Source organism: Ruditapes philippinarum, unplaced genomic scaffold (genome assembly GCF_026571515.1).
Source record: "Ruditapes philippinarum isolate M1 unplaced genomic scaffold, ASM2657151v2 ctg15223_1_1_1_1, whole genome shotgun sequence".
NCBI lineage: Eukaryota > Metazoa > Mollusca > Bivalvia > Venerida > Veneridae > Ruditapes > Ruditapes philippinarum.
Genome location: NW_026861441.1, coordinates 1 through 19445, shown reverse-complemented (window position 1 = coordinate 19445; position 19445 = coordinate 1). Strand labels below are relative to the sequence as shown.

The following is a 19445-nucleotide window of genomic DNA, read 5'->3' as shown; positions in this document are numbered from 1 at the left end:
AATAGAAATAATAACTAAGGGTAAGAAAAAGTAAATGAATTCTTATTTATACAAACTACATTTGAACTGGTGCGTAAGACGAAAATTATTACTTAAGGACGTACATCAGGCAGATCATACTGTTTCAGACTGTTTTAAACCTTTAAATTATATAAGGCAACTTGGAAATCTCCTAGGCCAATAAACCATAAAGCAAAGTAGTAAGTAGCTTTTTATTACCGTACAAAACCTACAAATGTCTACAATGAAGGTCAAAAATTTTGGGTAAAATGCATGAACTTGTACTTTATAACCCAAATTGGTTAGAGGGGGTAGGGTAAAAAATACAGAAATAACTCAAAGAAAATAGAAAAAACCCAATAGATCACAAAATAAGGGGTAATTACCCAATATACACAAAATGTTATCTGTAGCCCTGAAACATACATATGTATCAGGAAGCTCATATTGTCACCTTAGTGCAGTAACGGGTTAAGTCCAGGAGTTAACCAGTTATTGCACTAAGGTGACGAATTCTGTGAAGCACTGCTTACCAGTAAGTTTTAGAAAGGTACAGTGTACATGGCACTTCTAACTGTTTTGCGACAGATCATGGATTCAACAGTCACTGAGTACTGTTATGGTCATAAGCCTAATGCACATTCATGTCAACAGTTTTACTTACATGAATTTTTTTATTAAGAAAATCAGATCAGATAGGATTGAAAGATCCCAACCCTAAGGTTGTTAGGATATCTCAGTCCACTATCTATCCTAATGATAGATTCCTACAAATAAGTACAGTGTAACTTCTGAAAACCGAACACCTGTGGGACTAGCCAAAAAGTTCGGAATTTGGAAGTTTCTGGAATTCAGAAGTTCGGAATTATCTGAACAAAGTACAATTATTATACATCAACTGTTTTATAATAAGACATGATAAAAAATATATAAAGCTGATTAAATAAACAAAATAGCACAATTATAGGACTTTTACTTTTTTTAATTTCAATACCTACATGTAATTTGCTGATACAATAGCATAATGATTACTATCACAATTTATCCTTAGGTATATTTGATATACATGTAGTACCTGCTATTTACCTGTATTTTTTCATTTCATCACATTATTTTTCTCAATTTCTTAACTTTCACACTTTAAACAAGTGTTTGATATGCTTGACAGGTTGTAATTCTAATAGGTGTCAAGATAAATGGGTACTGTTAATTGGAAGATACTGACATTTTGAAGGTTTTTGAAGGTTACAAGTATAATATTCCTTCACACCTTTTTTAATTTCCGGATTTTGGAAGTAAATTTTAACTGATATAACCCAAATTTTACCAGAAAATCGTTCGGAATTCAGAATTTAGAAGTTCCTTAATTCAGAGGTTTTGATTACATAGAGAACAGAAGGAGAAGTTTTGGGACCCTGAAAATTGTACGGATTTCAGAAGTTTCCAGATTTTAGAAGTTCCGGAATTCAGAAGTTACACTGTACTATATTAATATGCCAAACACTAGAAGTATTACCTTGGTAGAAAATGATTCTGTGTGAAATGCATAGATTATAACTGGTGCTATGTTTTCAGTGCATCGTTTAAGCTCCTCCTCAAACGATATATTTGATGCGGCCACCACCAAAGTACATCCATACCTCAACAACTGATGATTGAATTTAACCTCTAGTACAGCCGATCCCATTGCAGAATCAGATTTGTCATTTACTGAGATCTCCAGATCTTTGTGTGGAATGGTATTCCAGGGTCCATTGTACGCTTCCAAGTTTTCTGCAAGAGCATACTCATCATCAGGTAGCTCTAGATTTATACAGAGATTTTCCCCGTACTTAAATCTAACAGTGCGATACCGCTTATCATTGTCGTTACAATCAAAAGTTGGGAAAATAGTTCTCTGAAATAATTCATTCACTATTCGAGACTTGCAATACTCATTCTGTCCGAGAACGACAATGCCTGGAAGTTTGTCAGCTGTAGACAGGATTTCTTCCTCCTCCTCATGGAGAACCTCAAGTGGCAGAAGAGGACCTGAAACAAAAGTTCTAATATATGTAGCTTTAATACTAATATTAAAAATCTAGAGTTAATCACACCTAGAAGTATGTTTCTCTATAAGGTGCAAGTGAATTGTAACACAGCCCAAGAGCTAGCAATTCAAATGAGCCACCTTCAGCCTGTCCTAGAATAATTAGGTCAATGCAGTGGTTTTGATTGATGTCAAAATATCAGGAGATATTTTAAACTTGCAGAGTAGGGCAATTGAGTAAGATAATTTTCAGAAGTCTGATAACCCAAAAGCCCAAGTCCCTTCTATTGAGTCTGAAGCTACAATTGACTGTTGCACAAAAATATATGTGTACAATATATTCCCAGAGATTGTCCTTGATGTAATACATGTTCTAGATGTATTCATCATATTCACAGATTTACAGACACTTTGAGGTCTTCACCTCTCAGACACTTAACCCCTAGGGCCATTTTTTTTGCAAACAATTTAGCACTCTTTTTATAAAATCTGATTGAGACACTTCACCCCCAATTTTTTTGCTTTGTTTTTTCACACAAAGGAAGTTGAAATATGTGAAATGGAGTCAATCGTGAATAAAAATATCCATTCATCATTGTTTCGACATATCTTTTATTGTATATTAAAGGTAGACCATATTAAATTCCTAAAAAGGCTCTTCCATAATAGTATTTTTGAAATAGCAAATAAATATGATCATTAATGTATATATTTTTTTCTAATATATCATTAGAACGTTAAATTGCAATGAAAGTTTGACTGATTAAAATATCTCATTTTATATGAGTCATATAAAGTGCATCACACTGTATGAACGTTTGTCTTACATGTAAATACATGATGATTCTTAAATCCTTTTCACATTTCCTGTGTTTTTTAATTAACTGCACATTGATAGTTCTGCTCATGCTGAAAGTCACACATGTACAATGTATTTGTCAGCAAGTATATATACACTGTAACTGTTTATTGATTTTTTTCCCTATTTGTATGCCATCTTTAAATTGTCTTTCATTATTAAATGTAATATATTAAAAGTAATGAGTTGTATGTTAACTGTACATTGTCTTTAAAATAGCATTATGTTTGTTGTCATATATTGAAAGTTATCATGTTGTACATTGTATGTTAAAGATCCTTTAACTCAATTTTTTTATGGTTTTGTATCATAAATATGAATTATGATAAAAGCATTATTTATAAAGATATTACCAAACTTAACATTTCATGTAAATAATGGGAGGCAATTAGAAATTTATTTTCTATAATAATAATATGAAAACTCAAGAAAAAGTCTTTAAGTAGATCTATAAATTTATTAATGGAAGCACTTGGCCAGTCATACGGGCTAGTACGGCTAGCCAAAAGCTCTAGCCGTACGTGAGTCACGTACGGCTAGCCAGGATACACTGTATTGGCTAGCCGTACCGCACTTTGTAAAATGATACATGAAAGTCAAAAATGCACATGTTATTTTATGACTTTAACGAAGTAACAGCAATTGTCTTCATATGTATACTTTTTAGAGATTAATCGCCATGTTGGCTACAGTAAAGAAAGTACTAATATCCAGATGGCGAGAAAAAAAAAGCGATAGGTTGCAGTTGAATAGCGTCAGTTGAAATAGTTTTCAAAATTGTGATAATAATTCCTTTTTGTTTCAATAAGTTTAATTTTCAACACCTCTAAAAATGAAAAAAGTACCGAAAATAATTGTTGTTGGGCTCTGATAATTGCATCAATTACCAACAGTAGCTTGTCCATCATTAAGGAAAGTTCGCATGTTCCGTGAAACGTGGTATGTGACTCACGTATGGCTAGAACTTTTGGCTAGCCGTTGGGCCCGTACGGCCAGCCACTTCCTTTATCAATTGTCTTTTATGTGATGTTTAATTTATTATGTGTTTATTATTTCATATATATTCAAAACAGCCTGGAGTTAAATATTAAATTTTATTATTTTATCAAAAATTACTTAAAACTAAAGAAAATCAACAAATAATTTTAAGGTTTATTTTTTTGTTGAAATATTATAACTCTAAAAATTATAAGGGGTGAGAGGCGAGTGTCTTACTTATTTATTTTGGAGATGAATGACTTGATCCCAATTCACAAGTAGGCAAACTAGTTGAAAACTTGAAATTGTTCCTGATTGCAAATTCTAACCATCTAATAATACTTTTACATTTAAAAGGAAAATAAGCTCACCATTTTCGTTTTTGCCACTTTCATTAATGTCATCAAAACATCGTTTTGTGTCTTCAAGAATGGCTTGCAACCTTTTAGAATGGTTACAGTAACGCTTTATCCCCGAAACTAATGTAGACGGCATTGTAAAGTAGTTGTCATTTCTTTAGTAAGTCATCGAAAGGTTGAAGTCCATCTGAAAATTCCCAACTTTTGTCGTTTTTCTTGTATCACTTCCGCCTTCGAAGGGACGTAACTCTTGTTGGACGGTGTTCAGGTAAATTTATCATTAAGCATGTGAATATTTAAATGTTTTGTTATGCATTACATAAATGTTATCCAAAATAATATAAAGAGATTGTGCAATCTTTTTTCATATTTATCACTTATAATGTGCTATTTTCATGTTTTTGATTGTTATAATTAAATTTTGTGAAATTATATATATCAGGAATTCGGATAAAAAATATTCGGACAATGTATCAATAGCCCTTCATCGCAATTTCGTTAATCAGTTAATACCAGATTGTAAAATGATAAAAAATAAGGAGCCATACAAAGTATTTATCCTTGGGCATAATTGTTACTGTACTATCAGAATCATTAAAAAGTAGTATATATAGTAAATGAAATAAGAAACAGTGTAAAAGGCCTGCAGGACAAGGCGGACCGTGAGACAGGGCGGACCGTGACTCGAGACTAGGCGGACCATATTTTGGGACAGGGCGGACCGTCACTGTAGACGAGGTGGACCGTGATTTAATGTTATAAAAGTATTAAAAATTATTGATGTTTTTGTTCTTCGTATTAATATTTCAATGCAAATATAAAAGTAAAAATATAAAATAAGTTTTAAAAGTTCATGTGTAATTGCATATTAATTTGCTGCATGGACGATGTCACTCGAGACGAGGCGGACCGTGATTTAAGGGGGCAGGGGACATATTCGAATGCCCCCTTAAGGAAATTTTCAAATTTATAAAATGTGTTGGAATTGAACCAAATGTGCCCATAAACATTCCTTCTACACTTATTAGTCAAAATTTGAAGTGACTGGTAGGATTTATCAAGTTGTGTAAAGTAAGTAGACTTTCAAGTCAAGGGAGGTAATAAAATTTTGGAATTTTGGCAAAAACTGTACTTCACAGAATGTGCACATTTATCAAGATTAAACAGTTTTATATTGTGCAAATTGACATAATAATGCATAATTGAGCACTTTCAATTGTTACAAATGTATATAATGTCATATAAGTCAACAGTGGTATCTTTACTGCACTTTTAGCTGTATGCCAAAGTAAATGGGGTCTGGTTTGCTGTAAAATTCATTTTGGGACATTAAATGTGGCTGTAATATTGTTTTTCTTGCTAGAATCTCCTTCCAAAAGACTTTAAATACTCTGAAAATACTTTATGGTATTTAAATGAAGGTGGAATACAGAAAAATGACCATCTCACAGGTTCCTGGCACTTGATATTAAGTAAATCATATAACAGGCATGGTCATTGTAATAGTTACTTCCCCTGAAATAGGGTCTTTTTTAAATCTTTGATTAAATACAAAGTAACCGCAGTACACACTTTTCGAAGTTAACGTTTAATGCGAAAAACTTCATATTTTAAGAAAATAAAAGGAAACGCTTTAATGCGGATCACATAAAAAATCTTAAGGGGGCAGGGGACATATTCGAATGATGGCCCCGGTCAAATTTTTTTATAACTCAGACATGGTGTTTTGAAGGTACTGATAACTTCTGATATTTCTCTGTCATTGTAATTCTTTCTTGTTTGTGTGTAGGAAATGAGAAGTATTTTTGGGTTTTTACCCGAAACTAAGCATTTTGGTAGCTTTATATGTATTTCTGACTCTCCGAATGGAGGTGAAAAAGTTAAAAATCAAGCTTTGACAGTTGGCGCCAAACAAGTAAGAAATTTCAGATAAATTTTGTGAAAAATCTAAACGTATGACAGACACTTTATTAGTCATTTCTGAAAATGCCATAGCTTGCACTGCGTGTTACTGATATTTTTAAAGGAATCAGGCGGATTCTGGAGTATGCTGCACCTTCATGAAGATTGCCCATATTGGTATATTTTAGGTGTGATTTTGGCTGGGTGGGGGTAAATATAAATTGCTGTCAGTCATTTTTTGAAGGAGCAATGCATGCAAACTATTATTTTCTTCAATGTATGTCATATATCATTGAATAATGCTGTGCAACTGGTTATCTGCCTGTGAAACAGATTTTGAAATATTTGGAATTGTGTTTCTGGTCACACTGAAATACAAAATTGTTCATTTTTAGGTCCCCTGCCCCCTTTAAAAAAGAATTAAAAGTATTCAATTGTGGATGATTTTGGTTTTCTTTATAATATTTCAATCTAAACCTTTTTATGTAACATAATTATGTAACATTTATATTAGAGTAGTTTAATACCTTTTTTTTCAAGAAATTGTTTGTAACCGCGTCGACTTACGCAGGTGATAATTGGCCAATTATCGGGATTTTACAATGTCAATGTTTGAAAAAGACGCTAACGCTGCTAAAATTGATAAACTTTATTAAACAATAAGACACCTAAAAAAACATATATTTTGTTGTACAATACACGAAAATAACAATGATAACGAATTACATCACATTAAAATTATTTGCAATACAAAACAATAACCAAAAATGAAGTGACAAATTTAAAGAACAAAAGTATTTTATTAAAATTTACATAATAAGCACAGACACATGAAATAAAAAGATACAAGATAAAATGACATGACATGATATAATAAGATACAGATATACGGAAACGAAATGATGAACATGTAACAATTCAAAACATCAAATATATTCACGTACATTGAACATTCATATACAATGAATATATATATTTATATATACACACAGCACTTCTTTCCTTATACAGGAAGTCTGGCACAACTGTCTAGAAATTTCTTTGTTGAAAGAGTCTAACTGGAATATTCTGTCCATATAGCTTCATTAATTTAGATTGTTGCTGTAAGCACTCTGTAAAGGAAAGAAAAGTAAAGTTTATTGACCGTAACATATATATGTGTGTGTGTGTGCATTTTTAGCTCGACTTTTCTATGAAAAGGGGAGCTATCCTACTCGCCCCGGCGTCGGCGTCGGCGTTAGCGTTGGCGTCACACCTTGGTTAAGTTTTTCGTACCACCCCACTTTATTTCAGAAGTATTACAAGTATGGCTTTGAAACTTACCATACTTGTTCACCATCATAACCTCCATCTACAGACAAGAGTACATAACTCTGTCAAGGTTTTTGACAGAATTATGGCCCTTTTTTGACTTAGAAAGTGTATTGAGCTTGGTTAAGTTTTTTGTACCACCTCACTTTATTTCAAAACCATTGGAGGTATTGCTTTGAAACTGACCATACTTGTTTACCATCACGACCTTCATCAACAGACAAGAGGACATAACTCTGTCAAGGTTTTTGACAGAATTATGCCCCTTTTTGACTTAGAAAATACATTGAATATGGGTAAAATCCACTTATTGCCTTAACCCTTTGAGATATTGCTTTGAAACTTTTAATGCTATTTCACATCATTACCCCCATCTGTACGCAAGAGAAGGTAACTCTGTCAAGGATTTGTTTTAAAAATTAAGGCCTTTTATCGACTTAGAATCTTGGTTAAGTTTTTAGTACCAGTCCACTTTTTGACTGAACTGTTTGAGATATTAATTTGAAAGTTGGAATACTGTTTACAATCATGATTCCCAAACATGTCCAGGAGAAGGTAATTCTGTCAAAGATTTTATTTGAATTATGGCCCTTAACTGTCAATGTTTTGTATTATAGGCAAGCACTAAAAAACTTAAAAAATCTAAAAAAATTCATTCCTATCCACTTGTTCACTTTACCATAAATTATGTCATATAAACATTGCTGTAATATTCAAGGGTATCAAACAACTAGTTCACTTTAAAAATACAGAGATTCTTGTATTGCCTTTTACTGCAAAAACTTTTTTTATTGGCAAGCAATAAAAAAGTCGAGCGCGCTGTCTTACGGACAGCTCTTGTTATTATCCCCCGCCGAAAATTTTCGGCGGAGGATATAGAAATAGTCTCCTTCCGTCCGTCCGTCCGTCCTTCCGTCCGAAATTTTTGTCCGGAGCATATCTCTAAAAGTATTTGAGTTATCAACTTGAAACTTCATAGGTGGATAGACCTCATTGAGGAGGAGTGCAGTACACAAGAATGATAACTCTACCTTGCATGATTTTTGAGTTATTGCCCTTTGTTATTTTTCAAAATTGATTTTTGTCCAGAGCATAACTCCAAAAGCCTATGAGATATTAACATGAAACTTCATAGGTGCATAGATCTCACTCAGGAGGTGTGCAGTGCACAAGAATGATAACTCTTCCTTTCATAATTTTTGAGTTATTGCCCTTTGTTATTTTTCATACCTAATTTTTACCTGAGTGGAGCATAACTCAAAAAGTGTTTGAGATATCAACATGAAATGTCATAGAAGGATAGATCTTATTGAGGAGGAATGTTGTGCACAAGAATGATAACTCTTCCCTATACAATTTTTGAGTTATTGCCCTTTGTTGTTTTTTTCATGCTATTTTGTCCAGAGCTTATCTCAAAAAGTATTTGAGGTATTAACTTGAAACTTCATAGGTGGATGGATCTCATTGAGGAGGAGTGCAGTGCTAAAGAATGATAACTCTGCCCTGCATTATTTTTGAGTTATTGCCCTTTGTTATTTTTCAAAATTAATTTTTGTCCAGAGCATAACTCAAAAAGCCTTTGAGATATCAAAATGAAACTTCATAGGTGCATAGATCTCACTCAGGAGGTGTGCATTTCACAAGAATGATAACTGTACCTTTTATAATTTTTGAGTTATTGCCCTTTGTTATTTTTCATACTTAATTTTTTCAGTTCAATTTTGTTCTCAAAAAGTATTTGAGGTATCAACTTGAAACTTCATAGGTGGATAGATTTTACTGAGGAGGGATGCAGCACACAAGAATGATAACCTACCCTGCATTATTTTTCAGTTATTGCCCTTTGTTATTTTCAGCCATCAGTATTCACATAGGTTTCAAATCTGTAATCACTATAGCCATCAGTTTTCATTCCAAAAGACCTCTTAAAATGGAATTATTCTGCTCTACTACATATACATTCTTCCAATGAGCAAACACATTCTGCGGGGGATGGCCATGTTGACATGGCTCTTGTTTACATTATATTTTTTTATAAAACTTATTAGAGTGACAATATTAATACGAAGAACAAAAACATCAATAATTTAATACTTTTATTACATTAATCCACATATAAATACTTTTTTAAATCACAGTCCGCCTCGTCTCGAGTGATGGTCCGCCCTGTCCCAAAATATGGTCCGCCTAGTCTCGAGTCACGTTCGCCCTGGTACGGTCCGCCCTGTCCGTAATTCTGTAAAAGATGGCATTATCTTCCTGAAGTGGGTCTGGGACTCAAGCAAGTACGGATAGATAAGCCATGTTATGTTTGTGTCCAATTTACAGCTGATCAATTGATGAACACAGTTTAAATCATAAACATTGCAAACGTTTAAAGTTAAATAATACAATGAATAAATAATACACATGTAAGTTTCATTAAAATCAGGTAAAAACCATTTAGATACCAAGGGACAAAATTTTACACCAGTTGGCTAATAGTTTTCTTATTTACTCTGATTGCTATGGACAAAGAATAACTATGATCAATTAGGCAAAATTGAGGGAATGTGCGACTGGTTGGTAGTCAAAATATATTGATGTGCTAAAGCTAGTTTCTGAGATGTTTTTGGCCTGAATCTCGCTTTTCTGGGTAACTAAGAATCTAGTTTCTAGAGGGGAGATATTGCCCATACACAAAATAGCACAATGTTGTTTTGATAAAATAAAAGTTAATAACCCAGTAGTGAAATAAAGTAAACATTAATAGACAATTCCAAGTTAGTTTACAGGTACAGTTTAATAATATTTTATTGCAACTATATAATACATGTAAGATATGAATAACACAAAAAAACAAATGTTCATATAAGTATAGTGCAAATGGGTTGGGCTACAAGTTATTACAACTTTAGCAATAGCCCTTCCCACAAAGTCAAACTTTATAATACATATATTCCGGATAGTTTCATGAGAATAGTTACACAAGTTATTGATTTGTCAGTGAAAGTGAGAAAAAAAATCAAAACGCACACATGCACGCACACACGCACACATATATTTTTAGCTCGACTTTTCTATGAAAAGGGGAGCTATCCTACTCGCCCCGGCGTCGGCGTCGGCGTTAGCGTTAGCGTCGGCGTTGGCGTCACACCTTGGTTAAGTTTTTCGTACCACCCCACTTTATTTCAGAAGTATTACAAGTATGGCTTTGAAACTTACCATACTTGTTCACCATCATAACCTCCATCTACAGACAAGAGTACATAACTCTGTCAAGGTTTTTGACAGAATTATGGCCCTTTTTGACTTAGAAAGTGTATTGAGCTTGGTTAAGTTTTTTGTACCACCTCACTTTATTTCAAAACCATTGGAGGTATTGCTTTGAAACTGACCATACTTGTTTTACCATCACGACCTTCATCAACAGACAAGAGGACATAACTCTGTCAAGGTTTTTGACAGAATTATGCCCCTTTTTGACTTAGAAAATACATTGAATATGGGTAAAATCCACTTATTGCCTTAACCCTTTGAGATATTGCTTTGAAACTTTTAATGCTATTTCACATCATTACCCCCATCTGTACGCAAGAGAAGGTAACTCTGTCAAGGATTTGTTTTAAAAATTAAGGCCTTTTATCGACTTAGAATCTTGGTTAAGTTTTTAGTACCAGTCCACTTTTTGACTGAACTGTTTGAGATATTAATTTGAAAGTTGGAATACTTGTTTACAATCATGATTCCCAAACATGTCCAGGAGAAGGTAATTCTGTCAAAGATTTTATTTGAATTATGGCCCTTAACTGTCAATGTTTTGTATTATAGGCAAGCACTAAAAAACTTAAAAAATCTAAAAAAATTCATTCCTATCCACTTGTTCACTTTACCATAAATTATGTCATATAAACATTGCTGTAATATTCAAGAGTATCAAACAACTAGTTCACTTTAAAAATACAGAGATTCTTGTATTGCCTTTTACTGCAAAAACTTTTTTTATTGGCAAGCAATAAAAAAGTCGAGCGCGCTGTCTTACGGACAGCTCTTGTTTATTATAAATTATCAATTTTGCTCCATAAAATTAAGATAGAACAGGGTCTTTCAAATAGAAATTAAGACCCTGGATAGAATAGGGAATTATTTAGCTTGGCAAATTTAAAAAAAAATTGAAAACAGTTGACAGGTACAAATTTTGTTATGTTAAATTTATAGCATTATCCTTTAACATTACAAAAAAACAGAAAATGCTTTCATACTCATAGTGTTGTAACCAAAAATGCCTTCAATAAGTTAAATATTTTAACTAACTTTACCGTTGTAGGACAATCCTATTCTTTGTACCCGTTAGAAATTCTTACATGATTTCCTGCTAAATATATATGATGCAAACATTACATTATGATGCATGTATTAAAACATTCATTTGTTGTATATTATTTATGTTTTTTCATACATGTGAATGATCCTATAAATATATATAAAATGTACTGGCTGGCACTCAGATTAAGAATGTGTCGTTCTTCATCTCCAAAGTTTGTCTTGTTATAATTTTCAAAATCTGAGGAAAATGAAGAAATACAAGACATTGTTATAATTTTGTTTAAGGTTTTTTTAAATATTTTGAACTCTTGGGTTCCTGAACCATTTTGCGTCCGGTCAAAGCTATTTTGATTTAACCAATGTATTCAGATTAGTCAAATGTATGTCATATTTTTTTTTACAGTTATCTGAAGTCATGGCTACTAATCAGAGAGTTGAACTATTTTGGGACTTCAGGCGATACTTGAAGACAGAAAATGTTGAAATCGAAGGTCTAACAAAATCACAGTTACGAAACTGGTACGCCAATGAATACAGATCATACAAGCAACAAATTACACCGGACGAGAAACTTCCGACATTTTTCCTTATAATGCAGACAATGTATAAAATGAAACTTGCTCATTTCAATGATGATGTACTTGCGCTGGGTCCATGTCCTCAGGTTAAGAAAGAGAAATCTCCGAATCAAAGTCCGAAGAAACAAAAACACTTGAAACAAATGAAGACAAATGATAAAGGCGAGCTTCAGAACAGTCAGCGGAGTGCAACAGATAGATCGAAACAAAGGTTTGTGCAAATGTCAACTCCAAAGGGGGATGAGCAAGGACAAATTGTGCAGCCTGGGGATGGGACAATGACATTAAATGGACGGACTGGTACCAGGAAACAATTGATGAATAGGCACAAAATGGCTGTAGACCAACATCTAACATTTAAATCTGGTCTGGATAAAGTTGTGAACCATCCTGATTTTAAAGGTATGCAGTCAGACTTGCTTATAAAACTGACAATCAAGAAACCATTAGTCCATATAGACCATTACTAGTATTAGAGCATGATTTTGTTTTGAACATGTTAACTTTTTTTTCAAGAAGAGCTACTTTACTTTATTAGTTTTTATCCATATTGACAACATAGAATTGGTTAATAATGTGGATATAATTATAATGGAATATAAAAGACTGACTTCTTCATATTTCTAAAGAGAAGACTAAAATAAAAAATCTAACTATCAAAATAGACTACACAGTAATGTTATTTGAAACTAAAAGATAAAATAACAATGTGGCTTGTTTAAATTTTAGGAAAGGAAACTTATAGATGTTATTCATTAAGATATTGTGTATTTAAAATAGAATACATTGTATGATGTATTATATATATATATGATTTAATAGGAGTTAACCTGTTACTGCACTGAGGTGACAACATATCAAATCCATTGTCAAAAAGCCTTGTTTACCATTTGAATACAGGTTTCATGATCATAAATATGATATTTTTTATTTTCTGTAGGTGATCCGACTGAATGGAAGTATATAGGAAAAACCGAGCGTGGTTATTACTGTACTCTCTGCCAGTCAAAGTTAACATCGAAACCTGATGCTGATAGACATTTAGAAGGGAGGCGACACAGACTAGCTACGTCAATGAACATTATTAGATCTAAAAAGTATGGATATACATTAAATTTTTCCTTAACTGTTTATTATAGAAGCTGTATTTGAATACTTTGTGTGTATTCAAAATATGTTTACCTTACATTTCAAAAGAGACTGTAAAGTAATTATCAGTTTTTTCTTATTATATGTATACCAAATTTGAGCATAATTTACCTTTAAGTTTAAAGAAATGGCTTTTGCTATACTTGTATCCCGAATGTATGTTTTTAACTTTATGCAAGGTGCAACTCTTATCATCAAAATATTGGTATTATGCCAGAAAAAAGAAAATGAAGCTGTTAAATTATCACACTTGTATTATTTTCACATGCATTTCATAACAGTGTTCGAAATTAGCAGTAGTCCGATAGCCCCTGACTTCTTAATTTCTCCTCGGGCTACCAACTTTTTACAGTAACAAGCCCAACCAGACTACTGTATTTTCAGAGGCACTATAAACAACTGTTTGAACAAATGAATCGTGCTATTGAAATGTCTTTTAGGCTAGTGAATATTCCAGTCTGGTAGTCCGACCGGCCTAGTGGATTCAAATCCCAATTTCTTACACTGTCATAAAAAATAGTATTAAATATCACAGATGTTTTAATTTAAAATACATGAATTTTCATATAAATTAAAAGTGTGACATCATTTTGTGACATAAAACCCAACAAAGAAATATAGAAAATATTGGAATATGATATTTGTTACAGGGACAAGCTGGTAGAAGGGTCCCCGACAATTACAGTCACTGCAGATATAGAGGAGAAAGACGGTACATATTTTATACACACAGAGGAAAATGAAGTTAAGGTAAGAACCAGTCTGTACCAGATACAGCCTCTATGACCGAGTGGTTAAGTCGGCTGATTTTAATTAACTTGAGTCAAGGCAGGACAAGACTTTTATATGAATTTGATGAGGTACTGGTAGGGTACCACAAAAACCGGACAACCATCAAACCTGGACGGCCCAGAAAATGCCTCATTTAAGTTTTTTCTTTGTTTGGTGGTTGTCAATCAATTGGTCGCTTTTTTTACCAACAATAAATGCATGTTTCTTCTGTAGTTAAGTAATTAAATTTATATCAACAGTCATAAACAGTAATATTTTAATGTCTATTTCAAGAACGTTGACATTGAAAATTTGGACATCAAGAGTGCAATACCTGAACTCTTATACCATGTATACTAGCTGTGATGATTTGTAGAGTAAGCAATAGAATATCAAAAACTTCAGCATTTGTTGCTGAAATATTGTATACATATATCATGTTAGAAATAAAAAAATTAAAATACCAAAGCTTTTATCTTGATAAAATAAACGTCATATATGTATGAGTATGGACACATAGTACTGTAGTGTGGACAATTTAGGTAATTTTGATACCCTCCTCAACAGATCTCAAATATAACAGACCTAGGAGTTAACCCATTACTGCACTAAGATGATGATTTATCTGTTGTTATAATGATAACTCTTATTATAGCCACAAAAATTTCATAATGATGATTATATCCTTTTTTTATGGATTCAAATCCCAAATGATCTGTATGTAACTTTCAATACATACAATATATCTTATTTTTAGATGGTTGAAATTGTATTAACAAATAAAGGAGACATGGAAATAGAGCTGGCCCATTGTGAGATGATGAAAAAAGTTAGAGTATTTACGTTACGCGATAGTAAAAAAGTCACAGATGGAATGGGGACCGTTAAATTAAGCCCAGGTAAGTCTATTAATAATGTACCAAAATTTTTTGCAAAATTACTTTAGATTACATTATTTTCATTAGTTCTTGCTGTGTAGCCTGTTTAGCATAATGGGCAGAAAATTGGATTTGTAATCCAGCTTGCTCGTTGTTCAGCTGAGGTAAATAATAAAAATAATGTGACAATTCATCTCAGAAATAGAGTTTAATTGTCATTTTTTTGTCTCTCACCACTGATTTAATCATGTGAGATTAGAAGTCGGTCACATGCAGAGAAATTGACATTTACTGGTTAGTTAGCTAGAATAGCCGGTGAGTTGGACTGACCATCAACATATGACCAAAATTGTGTTGAAAGTCCCATTAAAATCAGACAAGTACATTATTGAATAATTGTTAAATAAATATTATTAATATGTGATTTCTCTTATGTTGAAACCATCTTATCATTTTATTTGCACCACTGATATTAGAAGATTGCCTGACTTTATAGGGTTGGCTGTCAATTATTGAAGCTCATTTAAACTACAATGGACAATTATAAATTCAGTATAGGGCAGGTCCAATTTATAGCAATAAAGCAATGGAATGTTTGTTGAACTTAACAAAAATGATGAATGTGTCACCTTAATTAACTGTCAATTTAAGTTAATCTTTAAATTTGTGCAGACTGGAATCTCTAACCATTACAAAAACAATTTTGTTCTAGGGGATTCATACAAAATACAAGTACGAACACACGCACTACATGTGGGAAACCACCACTGCCCACTTATGTTTCATTTTGTACAAAAGATTGATGGTAGGAAACAAAATGGTTATATTTTACGCTATCTACACTGCAAGTGTAAAAATAACCTCATAGATGAAATGAAGCCAACGACCAAGTATAAAAGACCACCAAGAGTAAATAAAGCCAAAGGACCTGCAACTGAAATTGTGCCGGGTTACAAACTTCCAAGGTATATAAAAGCTTGATACTAAATGGAATTTATTGTGAAATTGTTGTTACATGTTAATTCTAAGCCTACTGGAACCGAAAATGAATAACCTTTGCCATTAGTAAGGATCCAGGCAAGTCTGCCCTATCATGCAGTATGACCAGGCTCTACACTCTGCTGGTATCTCTTAATTTTAGCTTGTCTGTTTTGAAGAAAAAGTCACGCTATTATGATAGATGCAACATCATTGTCGTTATCGTTGTTGTCATGCAAAAACTTTTAGCACATTACTCAAACAATTTTTAGCTCACCTGTCACAAAGTGATCGCTTTTCGTCCGTCGTCCTTCCGTCCATAAACTTTTGCTTCAAATGACATCTCCTCATAAACCACTAAGCCAATTTCATCCAAACTTCACAGGAATGTTCCTTTGGTGGTCACCTTTAAAAATTGTTCAAAGAATTTAATTCCATGCAGCCAAAAGAAAAAACTTTAAATATCTTCTTTTAAAGAACCCAAAGAGCTAGAGCTTAGATATTTGGCATGAAACATCTTCTAATGAGTGTCTACCAAGTTTGTTCAAATAAAAGCCCTTGGGTCAAAATTGGCCCCGCCCCAGGGGGTCATTGATTTTCCCTATATGCATATAGTAAAAACTGAAAAAATCTTTTTAAAGAACCCAAATAGCTAGAGCTAAGTTATTAAGCATGAAACATCTTCTAATGAGTGTCTACCAAGTTTGTTCAAATAAAAGCCCTTGGGTCAAAATTGGCCCCACCCCAGGGGGTCATTGATTTTCCCTATATGCATATAGTAAAAACTTAAAAAATCTTCTCAAGAGCTAAAGCTAAGATATTAAGCATGAAACATCTTCTAGTGTGTGTCTACCAAGTTTGTTCAAATAAAAGCCCTGGGGTCAAATTTGGCCCTGCACCAGGGGGGTCATTGATTTTCCCTATATGCATATAGTAAAAATATAAAAAATCTTCTTTTAAAGAACTCAAAGAGCTAGAGCTAAGATATTTAGCATGAAACATGTTCTAATGGGTGTCTACTAAGTTTGTTCAAATAAAAGCCCTGGGGTCAAAATTGGCCCTGCCCCGGGGGTCATTGATTTTCCTTATATGTGTATAGCAAAAACTTAAAAAACCTTCTTTGAAAAAATCCCAAATAGCTAGAGTTTAGATATTAAGCATGAAACATCTTCTAGTGAGTGTCTACAAAGTTTGTTCAAATTAAAGCCCTGGGGTCAAAATTGGCCCCGCCCCAGGGGTCATTGATTTCCTTATATGTGTATAGCAAAAACTTAAAAAATCTTCTTTGAAAAAACCCAAATAGCTAGAGTTTAGATATTAAGCATGAAACATCTTCTAATAAGTGTCTACAAAGTTTGTTCAAATAAAAGCCCTGGGGTCAAAACTGGCCCCGCCCCAGGGGTGTCATTGTTTTTAACTATATGTGTATAGTAAAAACTTAAAAAATCTTCTTTTAAAAAACCCAATGAGCTAGAGCTTAGATGTTTAGCATGAAACATTTTCTTATGGGTGTCTACCAAGTTTGTTCAAATAAAATCCCTTGGGTTAAAATTAACTCTGCCGGGGGGAGGGGGGGGAGAAGGTCATTGTTTTTCCTTATATGTGTATAGCAAAAACTTAACATCATGAAACATCTTCTAATGGGTGTCTTAATTCCAAGTTTGTTCAAATAAAAGCCCTGGGGTTTAAACTGGCCCCGCTTCGGGGGCCTATATACAGGTGAGCGATGCGCAGGCTGGTCTGGATCCATGCTGGTCGCAAACCCATTATGTTGGTTTTGTTGTGACACGGCTCATTAAAATTTTCTTTTTGTTTTCCATTGCCACAGTTTGACTGGAGATTATTTAGAAAGAGACATAGAATTACAAGGGTTCACTGTGCCTCAAAATGTTCGGAAAATGATAAATCGAGGACTTACAGAACAACATGGCCTAACAGCTGGAGAGATTTCTGAAATGATTAATCTCAGGTGAAGAAGAATTTATTGAAATCTTTTTCTCTTTTCTTTTAAAGTGTTAAAGCTATATATCTGCTGCAAAAATCATTTTTTGAATTTTAAAAAAGAAGTATTCCAAAATGCTTTTATGAAATAGATATGATAATTTATTATATACTTATAAATGAAATATTGAGAAATATTGATGAAATAAAATGCGTATTTTCATTTTCCGTATTTTCACTGTAAAAATTTATTTTTCACTGCAGTGAAACATATTTTCCGTATTTTCACTGGTGTCTTGCCGGACTACTTTCTTTTAAATTCTACCAGTACACAAAATTTAAGGGAAAGTTTTTCAAATTTTATCACAAAAAAGAGAAAAATGTACATAATAAACAGAAAATTCAAGTTTTTTCTATAAATACATGATTTATTTTTATCTTGTGGCATGAAAATTACCATATTTCACTTGTGGCTACCGCCACTCATGAAATATTTATTTTCATACCACTCGATGAAAATAAATCATGTATTTATAGAAAAAACTTGAATATCCTCTATTTATTGCCTTATAAAATGAATGGTGCATACACAAATCATTGCTAAAGGGATAAAACCCTATTTAAAAGAGCAAAATAATATTTTGTTCTGGAACATTTTATTCTGTTCAGTGTTCACATACATTATCCATGTGTATTGAATAACAACAGACATTCTATGGTTCAACTTTTTCGAGAATCAACCATATAATAATGGAACCCACATAATTTTACTGTTGATAAATTTTATAAAAATATTTCAAACGATATATAATTTTACCCTTTAAACTTTTTATGCATGATGTAATTTAAAATTCCACATACTTAGTTCAATAGGTAGAGCATCAGATTGATAATTAATAGGTAGCTGGTTCGATCCTTGAGCCAGGCATTATTTCTCCGGGACATTTGATCTCAGATATTGAGTCTAATGTTCATTTGTATCTCTTGGTGATACAGAAATCATGTGGGATGAGAAGTCAATCAGTTTTGAAGAAATTGGTGGTAATTAACTGTGAAATTTTCCAGGAATGCTGGTTTGGTTGACTGACTGCTGAGTTATGATAAAAAATTCATATTAAAATCAGTGTAAAAACCAAGCACAAACAAAATGTTATTTTAAAAGTACATTGTATTTGGTGTTAGTAATAAAAGTATACCAAACAGTGTTTCACCCATGATTACAAAACTAGCTTCAAGGTCAAGGTTTCAATTTGCTAAAATTAGATTTTTTTTATATTTAATTCTTAAATTTAAATATATATACATGTATTCTTTTAGGTCCATTCTTGATCAAGAGTTGGTCATGAGCCATTACCAGCAAAGATTTAGAAATCTACTCTTCTTTGAGGAGGTACAAATGGAGGTAGA

At 32.8% G+C, this 19445-nt stretch overlaps 2 protein-coding genes across 2 annotated transcripts; one reads left to right on the top strand and one right to left on the bottom strand.

The window, feature by feature from the left end:
* Positions 1-1516: 1516 nt before the first annotated feature.
* On the bottom strand, positions 1517-4370 carry LOC132715628 (dual serine/threonine and tyrosine protein kinase-like; the record flags this gene model as incomplete). Its single annotated transcript, XM_060698661.1, has 2 exons — positions 4238-4370; positions 1517-2031 (listed from the first exon to the last, which is right to left on the bottom strand). Coding segments are annotated over exons 1-2 (639 nt in total), but the record flags the coding sequence as incomplete, so codon positions are not given.
* A 93-nt stretch (positions 4371-4463) lies between these two features.
* On the top strand, positions 4464-19428 carry LOC132715627 (uncharacterized; the record flags this gene model as incomplete). Its single annotated transcript, XM_060698660.1, has 8 exons — positions 4464-4493; positions 12147-12723; positions 13262-13418; positions 14121-14220; positions 14999-15140; positions 15832-16084; positions 17926-18066; positions 19356-19428. Coding segments are annotated over exons 2-8 (1431 nt in total), but the record flags the coding sequence as incomplete, so codon positions are not given.
* Positions 19429-19445: the final 17 nt, after the last annotated feature.